The sequence below is a fragment of the Thamnophis sirtalis genome, unplaced genomic scaffold (assembly GCF_051295495.1).
Source record: "Thamnophis sirtalis isolate CommonGarterSnake01/CBP01778 unplaced genomic scaffold, rThaSir2_p1.2 scaffold_6, whole genome shotgun sequence".
In the NCBI taxonomy this organism is placed as follows: Eukaryota; Metazoa; Chordata; class Lepidosauria; order Squamata; family Natricidae; genus Thamnophis; species Thamnophis sirtalis.
This window is the reverse complement of record NW_028261386.1, coordinates 52,068,084-52,088,151: the sequence shown is the minus strand read 5'-3', so window position 1 is coordinate 52,088,151 and position 20,068 is coordinate 52,068,084. Positions and strand designations below refer to the sequence as shown.

Sequence of the window (20,068 nt, the reverse complement as noted above, 5' to 3'; positions counted from 1 at the left end):
CAATTGGAAGAAGAGGGGAAACACCCATCAAAATAAGTCTTAAGTGTCAAACAAATTGGATAATGGTGGTTCTTGAGAAAAATTGCTTTGAGGCTATTTAGGTTACTTTGTGTTAGTTTGCCCCTTGCTACTATGAAGATATAAGTGTAGCCATTGTGACCGAACTGCAGATTTGCAGAAAAGTTTTTAAATGATTTATGGCTTAACCTGACAGTCAATCCAGGCTGCTGCCCAAGTAGTTGCTGTGTAACTCAGATTTACTTTTAAACATAAACCCCCATGAACAAAGTCATGTAATACTTTCAAACTATTTTAAACCCACAAGCAATCCTTAACAGACGAGTGGAATTACTCGTGATGCATGAAACACTTTTGAATTTCACAAGAAAGATAAGCCTGACTCAAAATGTCAAGCACCATACACAAACGCTCAATAAGAAGTTGCCTTCACTCTTGAAATGTGCTGTGAGAAGAAGTTTGAGAGACAGGAGGAAGAGCTCGACAACGCCTCGACAACGGTCTGAGCCTCGACAACGGTCTGATCAATAAAATCTGAGTCCAAACAGGAATGTAATTTGAGTAAGCATCTCATACTTGACTTGCACATTCAGACTTGCAAGATTCTGTTAGTGTAATCTTATAATAAAAGTCGCATTAGCATTCATGATTTTGGCTTCCTGGTCTGAAGGGCCAATGTAGCTCGGCTGAGTTCTTCTCTTTTACTGTTTCATGAATACAGTGTCATCATCATCCACTGCAAAACAATATAGAGAGATAAACTGAATCATTTATTTCATATTCACTGGCAATACTTTATCTAACCATTGTTACTGGTCCCAATGAGAGAACAAATCTTGGATTGTTGTTTGTCTTAAATCAAGGCTAAAGCAGCTCTTTCTGTCAATAACGTGAGGAGGCTATTTTTAAAAATTCTGCAGCTATCAATACAGTTATCTAAAGAAAAGAATATATGTATATATGTGTATGCAAGCATGATTATATGTACCAGGCTCTATAAATGCTTTCAGATGAGGTGGCAAGAGAGGTCTTTCACTTTCTTCCCTTGCCAAGGCAAAATCAGGGAGATTATCAGTAGACCCACAGCCAGATGTACTAGATACCAGCTATACTAATAATATTTGAATGCTTTCAGAATTACTGGAATACATTTATGATTTATAACTCAGAACCTGACGTTCCTGTGGCAGAATTCTTGATCCAGCTGCAGTGCAGTTGCCTCAAACAGCAGTTCTGAGATAATATCCCCTCCCCACTGTTTATTGGGAATAGCACAAGAGGAACTTACATAGGGTACATGGAATAGTATAGGGGGTGCTGACATTAGCCATTGCATTCTTTGAAGAACCTTCCTTATCCTTGAGAACCATAGTACATATATTGGTCCTCCCCACTCCAAAGATAGTAGAAATCTCATCCTTACCTCAGACTCTAGAAGGTAGATACCTTTTCCATCTTTACTCATATTATTAAAGGCTTCTGTAAAAGAAAGGAAATGAGGAGAAATTTTGGGATATTCAGAAAGAAAAAAGGCAACCCAGGTTATTTCATATCTTTGCACCTCAAAAACCAGATCAGATGAAGAAAATGTCCTCTCAGTGTAAGCAATTGACAGAGGCAGCATCACCTTTTTAAATGCCTCACAAACTGTAATCTATCAAGCCAAGTAGGACTTCAAGGGTGAAAACTGGAACCTTCAGTTGTTCCTGGAAGCCTATTATTAAACAATGCAACAAAAGTATGGCCCTATGAAATGTACACAAATCAGATTGTTGTATTTCCAAATTGCCAAGTAATTCTATAATAACCATTTGTAAAGCAAATATTATCTAAATGTGAGGTGATGAAAGCACGAGTCACATTTGGAAGAGTTGCTCCTTCAGGAAATATTTGCTTTTGAGCATCTTATCATCAACCTATCCCCATTCCCACATCCTTAATAGGGTATCTGAACCAATTTATATCCTTTAATCACTGGAGGGAAACCTTTACTTCTCCCTTGGTTGAAGTATAGCAGAAAGTACATACTGTAGAAGACACATCACAGGTTCTGTAGCACCAAGCCCTAAAACCTGGGAGGTTAAGCCTGGGGAAGAAGGGTACTTTTATTTTTCGCCATGTATCATGGGTTGTTGTGACATGAAGTAGATGATAAAATAAATCACTAAAACAAGCTATCTCCTTTCTGAGACATTGTCTCCCAATTCATTTGCTTTTCTATCACATTTCAGTTGTTTTGCTTGTAGCTGTTTGGTTATTTGCTTGTATTACGTACAGTCAGTTTAAATACTTTTTAAACTTGTTCCCTCTAATGAGTTTTCCTTTTGCTTCATTGTAAGCTGCCTGATTATAGTTGTCCAAAAATAAGTTTTTGAGGTTTTTTTTAAAAGGGATATAGAATTATTTTTTTAAAAAAACTGTCAATTCATTATCTTGTAATGATATCTGCAAATCTTTTTTAAAAATCCCTGCATGTTTCTTGCAGGGATCTAAAGAGACCTCATTGAAACATTCATTTGTGTTCTGCGTAGGATGATCTGTGAAATAAATTCCCATGAAAGAAATTTAGTGAAAGGTCTACTTACCCGTCATGAGTTCCACACGTAGCATGAAGCAGGCAAAGTTCTCAAATGTGATTTTTAGATCAGGATTTCCATACCGGACTGTCAACAGCTTACAAAGTTCATTGCTAAGTGAGATTCCTTTGGAAACATAACAGTACTCACAAAGATGCTTAGACTGCAATCAATCATATTTATTTTTAAAAAATAAATCCCATTTAGGAAAGTAGAATTTAGTTTAACTCAGGTCTTTATAGATTTATGTATTCAGGTACCATTTTTTAAATTCAGTAGCATCTCCACTAGGGATTAGTTTGTTGGAGATGTATATTTTATCATGCCATGAGATTAATAACTGACAGTAAATCATAATGGATTTAAGTATTGAGCAAGGGATTTGAACCCAGAGCCCCTGGTCAAATTCAATACTTAATCCATTATACATCATTGGATTTAGAATATAATGGATTATAGTGGTTAACATATATAAGACAAAGAAAAGATATCCTTTATTATATGCAAGAGATTTTATAAATTCATCACTTATGTGTATACTGCACAAGTCAAAAAGAGGGCTGTGAAAATAACTAAAGACCCCTCACATCCTGGACATAAATTATTTCAATTCCTACCCTCAAAACAACGCTATAGGGCACTGCACACCAGAACAGCTAGATACAAGGACAGTCTTTTCCTGAATGCCATCACTCTGCTAAACAACTAATTCCCACAACACTGTCGCATTATCTACTAAGACTGTATTACTATTATTCGTCTCTTCCTTCCTAGTACCTATCTCTTCCCACTTATTACCATAACCATGTTGCTTGCATCTTTAAAATTATATTGTTTTATTTGTTTCTTAGTATAATTTGATTGCTTATTAGTAACCTATGACTATCACTAAGTGTTGTATCTTATGATTCTTGATGAATGTTTTTCTTTATGTACACTGACAGAATATGTACCAAAGACAAATTCCTTGTGTGTCCAATCACACTTGGTCAATAAAGAATTCCATTCTATTCTATTCTATTTGCAAGTATTTTGTAGCATTTATCTCTTCCCCCCCCCCCCGCCCCACTCATATCACATAATAATGCCTCTCTGAGAAAGAGAACTAGATGACTGTGACCAAAAGGAGTTCCTTTTGGAATGCAAGAATCATCTTCCAAATTCCAATGGTTTCAACTTATGTTCCCATGGCAATAGCCAAAATCCAAAACTGCATGGTTGGTATCTGGTGAGTGGATAGTTTCCATCTCAATTCACTGGTGACTTCCCTCCAGATAACAAAGTAAGTAGTTGTTGGAGCGAAGAGACTGATCCTTAGTGAGTAGGTAACTCACATTGAGTGAAGTAAAGGCTTTGTCCAACCTAGTATTTTTCAAATGTATTTGTTTATTACTTATTTATTCATTAAATAATTTCCATGCTTCCCAATCAAAAAGACACTCAGCAGTTTACACAAATAAAGAAATCACAGAATATCCAGGTACAAAGATAAAAACAGTATAAAGCCATACAAAGCCCAATTTCCCAACCAACCTTGCCTGAAAAAAATTGAAAGGTACTGATCTGAGGATGACTATTTGGGGGCATCCTGTAGCTCAGCTGATTATCTATTCCAGTTTAGGCAAGCTGAGAAGTATTGATATGTTTATGAACTGCATTGATTTTAGTACAGCGATAGTTCTCCGATTGTAGAAAGCTGGAATTGTAACTTTCCTGCTACATCACACTGGCCTTATCATGAGTGGCAACAGCAATTAGAATGATTAATCCCAATTCCATAATATGGAAATAATCTTTAACCTCCTTTAATATCACACAGAACTATGTATCTCATCAATTATGAAATTATAGCCATCATTTCTTCTGCCATTTATGAAACTATGAAAACACAGGGCTGAGAGTCCCAAAAATGTAAACATCTTTTTACAGGAGAAGCATTGGAATCTGCTGCCCATTAATAATGAGTTGTTTAATTTAATCAGTCAAAGTGCATTAATTCGATATGCCGTATCTGGTATTTTAATTGCATTATGTTTTCATTTAGGATTGGTTCATTGCTACCATATGTGAATGCAAGTGAAATGTGATGAACTTTAATTTTATTTTGGTTTGTACATAATCTTAACTGTAACTTCCATACTTTACATTTGTTAATGTCAAACTAAATAAAGATAATTAAGCTAAAATTTCAGATTCATTAAATACTGTACTAATCTCATTTAACAGTATTCCATATTGTCACCTTACAATCATTTACCTTGCAACTATTTTAATCAAAATCATTTAAAAAACATTTTACAAGGTAAAATTAATTTTGGTTCATTTCAGTGCAACAATAAAAGTCAGCAGGATAATTCAACTCTATATAATGGAGATTAATGAAGTTTTTAAATGGCTATTGTCTATTATTGTGGCTATTGTGAAGACATTACTACTACTTGATCTGGTTTTATGTAAAATGTATAAAAATGCATCTATGTGGCCAGGCAAGAATGATTTTGTTTCATGTATTTGACGCTTCTTATGTAAAAACTCTCTGACTCACTCGAGAAAAGCCTAATGCTGGGAACAATTGATGGCAAAAGAAAAAGGGGACGACAGAAAATGAAGTGGCTGGATGGAGTCACTGAAGCAGTCGGTATGAGCTTAAATGGACTCTGTGGGATGGTAGAGGACAGAAAGGCCTGGATGAACATTGTCCATGGGGTCGCAATGGGTCGGACTTCATGACTAACAACAACACAATGTAAAAACCCAAGATGGCATATATAGAAGGGTTTCATTTTGATATTACTATGATCTGAGTGCTCCTTAGAAGCAACCCTCTGTCTTTCCTTCCAAGTGAGACCCAGATATTAAAAGAGAATTCTGGATATGTGTTGCACTTGTCCAGAGACAGATGAAGTTGACTGATTTCAGTCTGAGACAGTCAAAGTCAGAATCTTGAGATGGTTCAGGATTTCTCCACAGATAATCCTTAAAACTGCCTAAACTGTCAAATTGGGATGAAAGACAGTGATTGACCAAAAATTATCCACTGAAATTCATGGCTGGATAGAAACTCCAATGTAGGATGTTTCAGTTCTACTTCAATGTTCATAAATATTGCATCACACACAACATTCTTGATAAGGGCTAAGATGTAAGTATGTAAGTGAATGCAATGTCATTACAGTCATACATAGGGTGCCACGGCAGGTAATTTTTTAAGAACCAGGAGTCATACTGAATTAATTTATTACTTTGGCCTTCCAACCTTGGAGGGGATATGGTTGATTACATGATAATACCAGAAAAGTTTCAGTCTGCTTTTTAGGAATTTTATCTATTTATTTGGCCTTAGACCAAAAAGAAAAAAAACTGAGTTAACGTTGTTCACATAAAAGAGTCTGAGAATAGATTAAAAAGAGAAATAAAGTGTTGTGTATATATTGGAGTGTGTGTGTGTGTGTGTGTGTGTGTGTTGTAAGTCAACCAAAGTAGATTAGCAGAGTTGGTGATGATTATATTCAATTGGTCTCTCAAGAACAAAACTGCTTTAAATGGAGGCTGGTCCAATCATCGGCTGATGAGAGGTTAATTCTAAGTGCCAGGTATGATACAAGGAGCATCAAAGAAAGACATGCATCCCAAAACACACAAAGGCATTCTGGGAAAGGGATGGTTGAGCTGATCAAATAGAAAACAGTACTTTAAGCTTCATAGACACCTAAAGCAAAAAAATATTGCTTCCAATTTTTCTGGAGGATGAGGAATGGATATTTGTTTCACTTTTCAGAGATGGGGTGGATGTAAGGGGCAAAGTTCTTTCTGAGGTCCCTCAGCTCTGTCACCTGAAAGCTTTTTAAATGCTAATTCCAAGACTGAAACTAGGATTTTTGCTTCCACTACCATTTATACTGTTCACTCATTTATAAGGTTTGGTAGCTGTAGGATATTTTTGTGGAAAAGCTAAAGGAGTTTGCTATTTTATACTTGACTAGGAGGTCAAGAACAAATCATGACATCTAGATACAAAACTATCTTATTGCTACTTCAATTTTTGTTTACCTGTTTCTTGCATAGCAAGACAAAATTCTAACTGATCCAAGGCTCCTAATTGATGGGTATCTTTTCTCTGGAAAACTTCCTGCCATGAGAGATTCAAGAGAAAGAGAGAAATTAATAACATGAAATCATGCTAAGCAGCCAGTTTCACTGCTGGTGAAGCCTTCCATTAATGTCTTCCTTTTCTTCAGTGACCCAAGAGATCCAGCTTTAGCTAAAGAGAGGCTGAGAAATAGCAGAACTCTTGGAGAGGACAGGAATGTTTCATTCAATGGAAAATTTTAAGAAAAACTGAAATGCTCCTTCAGCTAAAGATGTCTGAGCTTTCTAAAACACCCAAATTTATGCAAAACATGGTTAGGTTTGCTGCACTTTTTCTTCCATAATGCAGGGAAGCTTTCAGACGTTCCTTAAAAAGGCACAATTCACAAGGGAGTAGAGATTGGAACATAAGTGTGCTAAATCTCTACAACTGGCAATAATTAAGAAAGATATTTTAACCTATATTTTCCCCATTTTCCTTAAATTAAGCAGATGGGCAATCATTGGCGAAGATAGGCACAACATAATGCACATCTGCATGTACAATTTGTAGTGGTTACATATGGTAGCTTTTCTTGCCAGAGAATTTGAATTGCCTTAACTGTAGGGGAAATTGCCAGTTTTTGTCTCCATTTCTTGCAAATTAACGATGTTGCATGGTATTTTGGCATATGGTGGGTGAAACTAATTTAGAAAATATTTTAGGAAAACCTAACCTTGATCTTGGTGGCTACCAACAACTCCCTTTTCTTTCTGTTTCAAAAAAATATTTTCAATGTTTTATCTTGGAAGCAGCTGTTCCTTTCTCAAACAGCTGTTATCACTTCTTTAAAAGTTTGCTGGGACATTGGTAGCAGAAACCCAACAGATGCATGTTACATTATTTTATTAGAAAAATAAGTCATATATGAACTCCAAAAACAAAACAAAACAAAATATACATATCAGCAATAGTTGAATCCCAGATTCTACACAGATTCTTGGAAATACTTTCCCACGAGCACACATATTTATAGCAGAGAGACCCCAATTAATCATAAAGTTCAATGTGAGGTCAGGAAGTCTTGAAATACTTATAAGAAGAATGGAACATATATTGCTCATGGTTTTTGTCACTCTCAATTAAATGCCATTATATCAGTCAAACTATGAGATTGCCACAGGAATCCTGATGGCACAGTGGTTAAAGTGCAGTATTGCATGCAAACTCTGCCCACAGCCTAGAGTTCAATCCTGATAGATCTCAAAGTTGACTCAGCCTTCCATCCTTTCATGGTTAGTAAAATGAGCACCCAGATTGTTGGGGGCAATATGTAAATTCATTGTAAACTGCCCAGAAAGTGATGTAAAATGCTATGAGGTGGCATATAATCCTAAATGCTCTAGCTATTGAAGTTTAGCAACCTTGGAATGATATTAGTACCTGCCCCGGTATAAAGCTGTTTTTCTCCTTACTATCTACATTGGAGCTGACAGAGTATAGAAGCAATTGTGCATAATGATTCGCTATCAGCTCCATTGTGGATACTATCTAAATCAAAAATGGGAGCAAAAATAGGAAAACTATAAGGGCTCTTCTCCCACTCCTATTGGTGATTTATTGTTCTCTCTTTCCCCTCTCTCCCCCTCCCTCCCCCCTCTCTCTCACACATACATACCACATTGTTGCTTACCTGGTAAAGGAGCAGCTTTTTCCAGAGCAATCTGAATTCTTGAATGCTCAAGGTTCCAGTACTATTAAGCTGAAATATGATGTTAAGGCATACAATATGACAGACAAGGTTGGGGCTGGGAAGAGATAGCAAAACTGGAAACCAAGTTAGCTTGGCAAAAAGGAGGCTAGGAATTTATTTCAGCAAAGCCTGCCTTCTGTCTAACATACTCCAAGTCAAAACTAGGTCTTGATTTTGAAAGTCTTTGAATTATGCCCTAGAGAACATTGTACCAATTCCTAAAAGAATCTCTTCACCATTAATTTCCAAGATTGCAAAGCCAGACGTCAGGCTGAGTAGACATAAGAGGAAAAATAACCCCCTGTTAGCTCAGATGAATAATTTATAAGGCTGGACTGTTGATACAGATGCATCTAAATCCTGCAGTCCTTCCTAAGGCTTAAGCCAAGTACTCTGGCCTGTTTTACATGCAAAGAGATTCATACCCACTGGAAGATGCTTCTTCCTTTCATTCTTTCTCACTGTCGTGATATTATTATGCAGCCCTCATGGCAAGGTTGTTGGACTTGACCTGCTTGTGAGAATCTCAATCTTTAGGGTAATACTTAAGGGAAGGAAATGTGAATATGAAACAGAGATAAGTGAGAGTAGCACAAAACAGTGATGAGAGTCAGGAGCAACATGTAGGAAACCATTTACGCTTGTGGTGGGTTGCTTTTATTGTCGCTACTGGCATGCTGATCATGCACTGATGCGTTCTGTTTATGCATGTGCCTGACTTGCACTGCACACATGTGCGCAATCCACCACCGCTGTGACAATCAGCTACTTGTTGGGGTTTGCGCAGGCACTGCACGCTGTGCATGCGTACTTTTCCGTTTGCCATAAAACCAGCTATAGAGCACAGGCGGGTGGGTGGGCCAAACAAGCCACCATACCGGTACTCCCTCAGCTGCTCCCGGCCACTACCAGTATGGCGGTACCCATAGCAACCCACTTCTGATACTCACATATGTTCCACTCTCCTTTTGTTATCCTTTTTCCTTTTGTTCAGAAGAACTATAAACATGTCAGTAGATATTAAGTAATTATTACAGAATAACGCAAGAATTGCATTCTTCAATCAGTCAAGCTAGCAAAATAGATGACACAACTAAGAACCAAAAGTAGGATACATCTAGGAGGGCCAAGATACTACGGCAGGCATCCAGGCTAAATCTCATCCCATAATTTTGATGATCTAGAGGGGGAAAAGAAAGAAATGAAAAGGTATAATCATAATGCAACCATATTCTCCATAGAGGAGTAGGGACCTGAGCCAATGTATCTTCAATGTGAACATAAAAAATGAATGAGCTGCCACAAAATGCTAACCCAGGTCATTTAACCCTGATTTGTGAATAAATCATCATTTCCCAAGTTCACACAAAATGACAAACTATCCTGTTCTTCACACTAGTCCATCAGTTACTTCTGAGAGGTCTCTCGAATAAAGAAAGAGACACATAGACTCACACACATATACAAATGTATTTTTAAGTAATTTAAGAAAAACTAACATAAAGTAAGAAAAACAAGGCAAAGAAAACAAAAAGAAAAAAAATCAAAGCATAAAATCCAAGAAAAGGGGGAAAGAGAAAGAAAAAAACACAAAAGTAGCTTCTGATCTTTATATCAGTTGTAAGTACATGTACAGATTTACTGTTTACTTTATGCTTTCACATAACTCTCTTCTTTCTATAATCTCTCCTGCCTAATAATCAAAACCACAAATCATAAGCTTATTTTTTCTGTTCCATGCAAAAAAGTCCTTAAGGGATTTCCAGTCAGCAAAAAATGTACATCTTGTCTTTTGTCTAATCAAAGAAGTCAATATAGCCAGCTAAGTTCCATCATCACCATCATTCCTCCACTGTGGGTCATACCAAATCTTTACACCAAAGAAGCAATAACTTTGTGGTGCTCTTGCTCCTGCAGCAGTTACTTGTCAACAGAAGGCTACCTATTGTAACCCAAAGTTATCTTAAATATAATTACCTACTGAGTGAACAAGCCTTCATTGGTATGTCTAATTCTCTCTAATTCATTCAATTTATCCTAAGGGTTCCATCTTGGAGATGATATTAGATCAATTGCCAAAATAATAATAATGATAATGCATCTTAGGCTTTTTTATTTGGGCATCTTGGTAAAATGTTGCTGCTGTTCATTTCTAGTTCTAAGGAAGTCTGCTTTGCAGAATGTCTGAATGACCTTGGGAGAAGTCACTGGTCTCCTTTTTTTCTGCTTGATTTGTCCCTTGTCTAACTACACCAGCTGAAATAGAACAGGAACATGGATAAATACTGACAGTTTTGCGTTCTTCCTCCCTCCTGCCCTCTTTCTCTCTGCCTCGCTCAGACAGAATAAATAGGCAAGTTAAAAGCTAGACCCAAGCAGTCCTAGTGATACACGAATGACAAGAAATGAAACAGAAAGAGCATCTAATCTTGTTGCAAATCATGATTATAGATTGCCTGCAGACTTTTACCGAGCAGGCGCCAGGCTCATAACTCACTGATCCCTTCTCTACTGAAACCAATGATGTTTTAATCTCATTATTGCCCTGTTTATTAAATATGAATCATGCACTGTAAAGTTTGGAAATGAAAGCTTTAAAATTGATTGTCTATGAAGAATAAAAGATGAGCTGCACAGCCTGGTTAGTTTTGTTATAGATTTCCCCATGCCTGATGGGTTACTTTGGAAAGATGTTTAAGAGCGATCAAATAGCTGTCTACTCTCACTCTTGGGGAAGCTAGAAAGACTGGCATGTCCTGAGGAGATGAAGGTTTTGCTTCTCCATCCTTACTTTGGCTCTGAACTGATGCTACAAAAGCTTTTATCTCATTAACTTCCTCAATGGTTTCCGTTCTTATCCAATCAAAATTTTTCCATCCTATTTATCTGTTATATTCACCAAATGTTGTGTAAACTTCATGTTCCAGTAAAAAATAAAACAGGAGAGAGAGAGAAAAAGAAGATTTTAGCCAACTTGCAGCCTACTGCTACTACTAGCTAGATTACCTACAGGTTTTCCAAATGCAATTAGAACTTAAAATATAAACTGGTTAATAGAAAACTAGCAATTGATTTAGTTCCTGCAGAAAAGATGGTCCTCTGGAATCTTTAAAGAGTTTTGTACTAGATATAGAAAAATTCTGAATTATTTTTTAAATCAATGTTTGTTTTTCCTTAGGACTCCCAACAGTTCTGTTATGTACTACCCTTCTATTACTGCAATGATTTATTGTTGCTTATTAAAGTTCAACAAAATGATGTGAGAAGAGAATCTATTTAATTGTATTCGACCAGTGAATAAACAGGCTCAATTTATCAGAGGCTTTTAAAGATTTGTGTCATGAAGGAATCAAATAAATTGTAATATATGAGCAAAACATCCTTCAGGAGTTAATTTCTTAGAATTCCTTCTAAACTATTAAAATTAGTCAAACTTCAAAAATTGCAAAATGTTTCTTTATTTTAAGGTTTGGCTCTGGGTGTCATCATGTGATCTTGGAGAGGACCAGAGGGGAAAAATTATATGGCTGAAAGTTTTGGGGATTCTCAAGTGGAATTTCACAAATATTTCATAATCATATGTGAAATTATGCAGCTTCATGCCACACTACCAAAATCTTGTAGGCTTTTGAGATCTTGCAAGTTTTAGCATCTTACTAAAAGATACCCTGATGCCCATAAGTGCTGCATTCTTGACTCCTGTCCTGTTTTAAAGAGGTTCATAATAAAGTACTACATTTGGACAATCTTCCAAAACATTCATTTTCCCTTATAATGGATAATGGGACTATTCTAAAGTTTTCTGGAAAGTAGATTTGGCCAAAATATCTACACATTCAAATTGAGGGTATGGAATACTATCTTATCAATTGTTGCCTGTTTGGTGGCATGAACACTAAATTTATAAACAGTATATTAGGATGCTGTTTGTGTTAGATGCAGAAAGAATAGATTATTCATTGGCAGTTGCTTTATAGATTATTTTTTATTGTTGTCGACAAAAAGAAAATAAGATGAGTTTTCATTGATATGCTGAAGAGACTTATTTTTTATACATCACGTTTTCTTTTGTTTAATCAAATATACTGTTGGATATATTTTTGTTATAGTTTATAGAAGCAGGTCTGACTTGAGGGAGGCTTTTTATATATAATAAACATAAAATACTAGCATATGAAATGCACAAACATTTGCAATATAATGAAGAGAAGCAATCATATTAAAAATTACAGCAGAAACCCAAATGTCTTTGGATTTTTGCACCCTTGCCAACTTTCAAATATGTAGACTTCAACTCTTAGAATTCTCAACAATGGCCATGCTTGGGTAGGGAATCCTGAGTACTGAAGACCACACATTGAGAAGTTATGAACGTTGGGAAAACTAATATAAGGATTTTGCTGCCATAAATTTAAAAAGAATGTAAGGCATGTAACAGGGTAAGAAAAGAGAAGAGACAGACAGATAATAATTAAGATCTTAAACTAGGGCCTGAAATCTCAAGTCTACCTCCAGTCCCAACAGAAATAATAGTTTTACTGGCTTGTCTTTCTGATTCTGCCCAATTTACTTCACAGATTTGATGCTAGAGGAAAAAATAGAAGGAAATATTTGGCACGCTGCGCTGTACTCCTTGAAGAAGAATGAGATATAAATTTAAATAAATAAATTACCATGCACACAAAATGCATTTGAGTCCATTGGCTTCCAACAAAGTCAGATTCACTTAACAATCATGTGATTTGCTTAACTACCAAAAGGGGGGGAAAGGTTGCAAAATTGGCACAATTAATGACCACATTGCTTCCTTATGAAAATTCTGGTTCCAATTGTGGTTGTAAGTCAAGGACTACCTATATAGGATAGACTAACAGAATTGGAAGGGATCTTGGAGGACTTCTACTCCAACTCCCTGTTCAGGCAATAAACCCCATACCATTTCAGACAAATAATTATCCAACATCTTCTTTAAAACTTCCAGTGTTGGAGCATTTACAACTTCTGGAAGCAAGTTGTTCCATTGTTTAATTATGCTAACTGTCAGGAAATTTCTTCTTAGTTCTAGATTGTTTGATTAGTTTCCACACATTGTTTCTTGTCCTGCCTTCAGGTATTTGGGAGAATAGCTTGACTCCTTCTTCTTTGTGGCAGCCCCTATATCAGGGGTGTCAAACTTGTGGCATCATGGTGGCATCACATGATGTATCACAACTTTTCCCCCTTTGCTAAACCAGGTGTGGGTGTGGCCAGCGCATGATGCATAGAGCCCACAGGCCGTGAGTTTGACACCCCTGCCCTATATGAACATCTGTAATTTACATGATAAGATACAAGTAGATTTTCCTGACACTATGAATGCATTTTCACTTACATACAGGGACTATCATTAATCTTCAGCCCTTCTCCTATGAAGAAGCATAATCACTAAACTTGCACTACATGAATATGAGTTCATTTGCATTGAAAACAATAGTCTTATTAAGAACATGTAAATGTTGCAGTTTAGACATCTGCATCTGTAACACGAGATCCTGTGCTATAAAGGATGAAGGGTAAATTAAATCCCATTCTCTTTTAAAAGCCCGTGAGACTAGCCTATATATTTATTGATTTAAAATATTTTGCCTACTTTCCTACTTGAAAAGCACTTAAAGTAGTTAAAATACTAAAATATGGATGAATAGAAAGTTCACTGTTTGCATCACTCATAGATTTCATGTAGGTATGTGTGAAAATGTGTATAAAATACATACTGAGTTTTAGAATCCCATACCAGATATACTTCTCCATGTCATCCTGTTTAGGATCCTTTGCAGCTGCACTGCGTTTACTTCAGGATACTAAAGCAAGGAAGACAAAATTATAGAAAATCCAGTGAATAACATCTTTACATCTAAAATTACTAACGGGGAAGGAAAGATAGGGCATAGTCCTGTTATCTTTTTTTTTTAATATGGAAACCTGAGTTTTTTTTTAAAAAAATCCATTTTTGAATTATGTCAAAGCAATAAAAGAGAAAGGTTTATGATTCTCAATTTAATTAAATTTAATTTTATCCCATCTTTTCTCCATCTATTAGACAATGATATATTAAAAATATTATTCTGTTCAAGCATATACAATCTGTCTTATATTGGACATACTATGTCTGGGCTGCAGAAATCCCAGTGGATCCTTATAAAAACCAAACCTTCTGATTTCTGTACTGTTACTGTCCTCTATTGGTCATATAGATTTTTAGTTCATTTACACTATATTGCCAAAAGTATTCGCTCACAACTGATTCTGATTATTTGGATGGGTGAGCGAATACTTGCAACAATATAGTGTATATCAAGCAAGACCATTGATCTAACTGTTGCTGTACTTTCAGCAAGAACTAGCTATGCCTCTCTGGATTTCAGGTCCACCACACAATACCCAACTTGAAGTTTGAACCAGACATCTTCAACTCCCACTGTGTGCTACTAGACAGGATGGTCCATTTATGACATTTTGGGTCCAGTGATTGCATCATGCAACTAAGGGATACTGACATTTGATGTTGAGAAGGACATTTTTTTTTCTTATCAGACATTGAAGATTGAATCTTCAAGATGTAATTATCATCAAAGAGGAGGTTTATACTTCAGGCTAAGCCGTGGTTTATTAATCATGGTTACATTCACCAAAATTGCCTGGTTTCATACAAAACAAATCCACAAATCCATGGTTTTTAAAACATAAGGGCTGGGTTTACACAGAAGTAAAATTCCACACAAACAATTTTATGATCTTGCTATGTGAGTCCAATTAGAGTATATTTCTTTAATCAATAGCTACACACCAACAGAGAAATGCCAATTGGAAAACCCATAATTTTTCTGAGAAACTGTTTTTGGTCAAGCATGTTAAAAAAAAAGTCCTTAGATGTACCAGAAAGGGATACTCACTTGCTCAAAATACGTAGAGAAGAATTCTTCACAATCTTCATGTTTATCAACTATTTCCTACAAAGAATAAAACAAAAACGCAAAAGATGAAAGGGGGAAATCTATCCAATTTTTCAGGATTTTTCCTATTCACCTTTGTTTAAGAATGGACCTTTCCTACAAGTTACTGTCAGCAACTTGTAACTCAGCATATTTATTTATTAGATGTATAGCCAATCTTTCCTTGGGATTTCAAGACAGTACATATAGTACTCCCTCTTCCATTTTTCCCTACAACTACAGTGTGAATCTGGGCTGGTAGTTGGTCCCAGGTTAACCAGTCAGTTTCCCTGACTAAAGATGGATTTCAACTTGAGTCTCCGTGGTCCTAGTTCAATCACTATATGACCCTGACTTCCCAGTTCTAATTATGTATGTATACAATGTAAAGCCTCAAAATCTGGAAGAATCAAAAACTATCCTGCCCTAGATACATTATTGATTCTCTATAAATGTGTTTAGGCTCATGAGATATCCATCTAAGTCTTCAACATTGGCACATTTATGTGCCTCCCGGCTAAACTGTTAAATTGTGTGTTGCACAGAGGTCATCAAAAATGTTAGCATCTCCTGAATCATTTTATTTGCCATATTCTGCAATTCATGGCTAGCAATTGCCTTATTGATCCATACAATATCTTGAGCCTCTTGAAAATCCCCTTTCTTGAACTTTGGCAACAAATGCAGATGATTTTCTTTTTTAGGTGAGGCTCTTAGCTTCAAAAGGTTCCCCCTCCCCGCCCCCTTGGTATAAAAGCATGTGTCATTTGGCTCCCAAAAATGTATACAAAATTTTAATATTGAAACAGATGAACAGAGCTAGAGACATTGACTTAAACCTCAAGGTCAACATCACTAGGAGATTTAAACAGCCTCACTGCCCCTTCAAATTTGGACAGAAAGCATGCTAGCAGCCCCTCACTGTTCTTTTAAAACTGAGATTAAATGATACTATTCTCAATAGCAATCTATTTATCTATTCTATCTTAGTCACAGCTTAGTAAGAGACAGTGCATGTGTTTTGGGTCCCTGTGGCATTTAGCTAGTGAGTTCTCAAGATTTTCTTTCTTGATCAGCTATTATGCTTTAAGTCAAAAGAAATATTCACTGCACATGAGTGATGAAGGAGAGATCTTATGTTGCCATTTCTACATTATGAAGTACTATGAGTTATGTTTCCTTTACTTTCTGCTACCCTTTAAAAGCACACCGCAAGGATGGCTCAATCACTCCTACTTTTTCTTTAATTTTTATTCTGACATTCAGGTGTCACGACTGACAATCAGAATCCATTTGTAAATTTAGCTCACTGATGGCCTCATCCCCATTCAGGTTATGCCTCTGAGAGCAGTTAAGCAGAAAAGAACAAAAGACAAAAACAAAGTAGCAGCTATACGGCATGATTCCTGATCATATCTCACCTTTGAAAGGACACAGTTCAAGTCTCCACCCAATTCACTTTAAAAAAGAAGAAAGAAACCACCATGAATATTAGAATGATGAAGTGGGTATCATGATTTATCTAGACTGAGATCTGTTGTTTTATCTTGATCTTGAGATCTGATATTTTATCTTGCTTCAAAGTATATTTTAGATTTTTGAACTTGAATAAAAATTTAATTTAATAGTAATTTAATTTAATTATTATTTTAAAAACTTTAAAAACGTTTAGGTTGCTCATGCAGCTGATTCAGATGAGCAGTAACGGAAGCCTGATTGTGGTATATCAGCAAATCTTTTTGACACCCTCCTCCAAATTGTCCTAGTAAAGTTAAGAAAGCTTTAGAGAAGCACAGTGGATTGTGTCTCGAAGGATTGTGAGTTCCATTATTATTTTAAACCAATTTCTCATCTCGGAACTCTTTTACTTCTTTGGCATCCACATCCAAATGGCAAATCTCTGGGTTCTATAAAATGCAGAGTACTTCATACAGGCCTGAAATCTGCACAGAAAGATCTACTCAAGGGTGGGCTGCTAGAGGTTTGCCTGGGTTCGGGAGAACCATAGCTAAAATTATAGCCAGTTTGGAGAACCTCCAAATCCCTACCCCTGGCTGGCCCTGCCCACCCACACCACCCCTCCCAGGAGTCTCCACATGGTCCCTTTTGGATGAGAGGTAAGTGCAGAGCCTACACGAAGGTTAGGGAGGGGGAAAAACAGGTCTCCCAGAAGTTCTGGAAATCTGGAAACAGGCCTGTTTCCACCCTCCAGAGGGCCCTCTGGAGCCTGGAGGAAGCAGTTTTTAACCTCCCAGAGGTTTGAAGAAAGCCTCCAGAGCCTGGGGAAGGTGAAAATGCCCTCCACCACCATGATGCAGGAGGCTGACTAGGCCATGCCAACCATGGCCATGCCCACCCAGCAACTGGGCAGAGAACCTGTTGCTGAAATTTTTGAAGCCCACCCATGGATCTACTGGTTACCCAAATACCAAGCTCAGTGGCACTTCACAGCATGCTATGATGTTTGAAGAAATGAAACTATGAATGTGGTGAAAAAGGAGATAAAAGAAAGCAGAACTGAGGAGCACAGACGTTTTGCTGGAAACACACAGGAGGAATTGAAAACAAGAAGTCTGGGTGTAGGGATGTTCTTTGCAAACTAAAAAAGAATTTCTTACTGCAGGCTGTGCTTTCTGGAGAAGATTCTCAAGATGAACTCTGACTCCTGATGAGGTTCAAAAGTAGAGGGAACCACCACGTAAGTCCCAGGAGGGAGGCGGAAATCCTGAGTCACTTCCCTATCATTCACAAAGAGCGACTGACCCAAAGGTTTGTTCCAGATGAAGAAAGAATGAGGCAGCTTTTTATTATTATCGCAGGACTAAAAAATAAAACAGGAAAATAAATCAAGGGCATTTACCATGGTGACTGAGAATTTAAAAAAAAAATAATGGAAGGGAAATGAATGTTTACATGTTCATGCTGTTCACAATGTTGGCTCAGGCCCTGGGAACAAATATACATATCATCAGGGGTGGAATTCAGCCAGTTCGGATTGGTTCAGTTACATCTTGTTCGCCTAACTGGTAGTTGCAAGGACAGGCTGGCCCTGCCCACCCCACCCCTCCCAGGAGTCTTCATGAAGCCTATTTTGGCGGGTGCTCTGGGAGGGAGAAAAATGGGCCTCCCGGAAGTTCCAGAAGTCTGGAAACGGGCCCATTTCCAGCCTCCAGAGGGCCTTTGGTCGCACTGACTGATGATCTCTGGAGAGCCAGGGATGGAGGTCATTCCTTCATCCTAGTGCTCCTTGGCCTCTCAGCGGCCTTCGATACCATCGACCATGGTATCCTTCTGCGACGGTTACGAGAGGTGGGAGTGGGCGGCACCGTCCTTCGGTGGTTCTCCTCCTACCTCTCGGACAGGTCGCAGTCAGTGTTAGTTGGGGGAAAGAGGTCGACCCCTAGGCCCCTGAAATATGGGGTTCCTCAGGGTTCAGTCCTGTCCCCCCTTCTGTTCAATATCTACATGAAGCCACTGGGTGAGATCATTCGACGGCACGGGATAAAATACCATCAGTATGCGGACGACACTCAGTTGTATCTGTCTGCCCCGTGGCAACTCAGTGAAGTGGTTGACACAATGTGCCAGTGCCTGGAGGCTGTCAGGGTCTGCATGGGAGTTAACAAGCTTGTACTCAATCCAGACAAGACCGAGTGGCTGTTGTGTTTCCCTCCCAAGAATTTGGCCAGTATTCCATCGCTCAGGCTGGGGGGTGAAAATTTATGCCCCTCAGACAGGGCGCACAACTTGGGAGTCCTCCTGGACCCACAGCTGACCTTAGAACATCACCAGTCGGCTGTGACCAGGGGGGCATTTGCCCAGGCTCGCCTGGTGCACCAGTTGCACCCCTACCTGAACCGGGAGGCACTCGCAACAGTCACTCACGCCCTCGTGACCTCAAGACTGGACTACTGCAATGCGCTCTACATGGGGCAGCCTTTGAAGAGTATTCGGAGACTTCAACTCATCCAGAATGCAGCCGCGCGAGCGATTGTGGGTGTACCTCGGTACACCCATGTTACACCTGTCCTCCGCGAGCTGCACTGGCTACCGATCGGTCTCCGGATATGCTTCAAAGTGCTAGTCGTAACTTATAAAGCCCTTCATGGTATTGGACCTGGGTACTTGAGAGACCGCCTGCTGCCAATTACCTCCCATAGACCCGTTAGATCGCACAGGGTCGGCCTCCTCCGGGCTCTGTCCACCAGCCAATGCCATCTGGCTACCTGAGAGAGGGCCTTCTCTGTAGCAGCTCCGGCCCTTTGGAATGAGCTCCCCGCGGAGATTCGGACCCTCACCTCTCTCCAGGCCTTTCGGAAAGCTGTCAAAACCTGGCTGTGCCGGCAGGCCTGGGGTTGATGAGTTCCCCTCCCCTCTCGACTTGTATGGCTGTATGACTTTTGTGTATTTTAATTATGTGTATTGTGTCTGTGTCCCCTTTTCCCCTTCGGAGTCCCCTTGAGTCCCTCCCGGAGAAGGGCGGCATACAAATAAACTAAATCTGAATCTGAATCTGAATCTCTGGAGCATGGGGAGGCTGCTTTCACTCTCCTGGAAGCTCACACAAAGCCTCTGGAGCCTGGGGAGGGTGATAAGCCCCCCCTTCATGGTGCAGGAGCTTGAGTAGGCCATGCCCCCCATGGTTACGCCCACCCAACAACCAGGCAGAGAACCAGCTCCT

The 20,068-nt window shown here is 38.4% G+C and overlaps 1 protein-coding gene across 1 annotated transcript in view; it reads right to left on the bottom strand.

Moving 5' to 3' along the window:
• Positions 1 to 529: 529 nt before the first annotated feature.
• CAPN14 (calpain 14) overlaps positions 530 to 20,068 on the bottom strand; it is a 58,515-nt gene continuing 38,976 nt past the window's right edge. Inside the window, exons 13-22 of the mRNA XM_014053313.2 lie at positions 18,006 to 18,208; positions 16,809 to 16,845; positions 15,349 to 15,405; positions 14,190 to 14,256; positions 9,532 to 9,596; positions 8,357 to 8,425; positions 6,645 to 6,723; positions 2,604 to 2,720; positions 1,442 to 1,497; positions 530 to 754 (exon numbers count right to left, since the gene is read on the bottom strand). Of these exons, the coding sequence (XP_013908788.2) occupies positions 728 to 754; positions 1,442 to 1,497; positions 2,604 to 2,720; positions 6,645 to 6,723; positions 8,357 to 8,425; positions 9,532 to 9,596; positions 14,190 to 14,256; positions 15,349 to 15,405; positions 16,809 to 16,845; positions 18,006 to 18,208 (777 nt within the window). The 3' untranslated portion in view covers positions 530 to 727. The remainder of the gene's footprint in view (positions 755 to 1,441; positions 1,498 to 2,603; positions 2,721 to 6,644; positions 6,724 to 8,356; positions 8,426 to 9,531; positions 9,597 to 14,189; positions 14,257 to 15,348; positions 15,406 to 16,808; positions 16,846 to 18,005; positions 18,209 to 20,068) is intronic.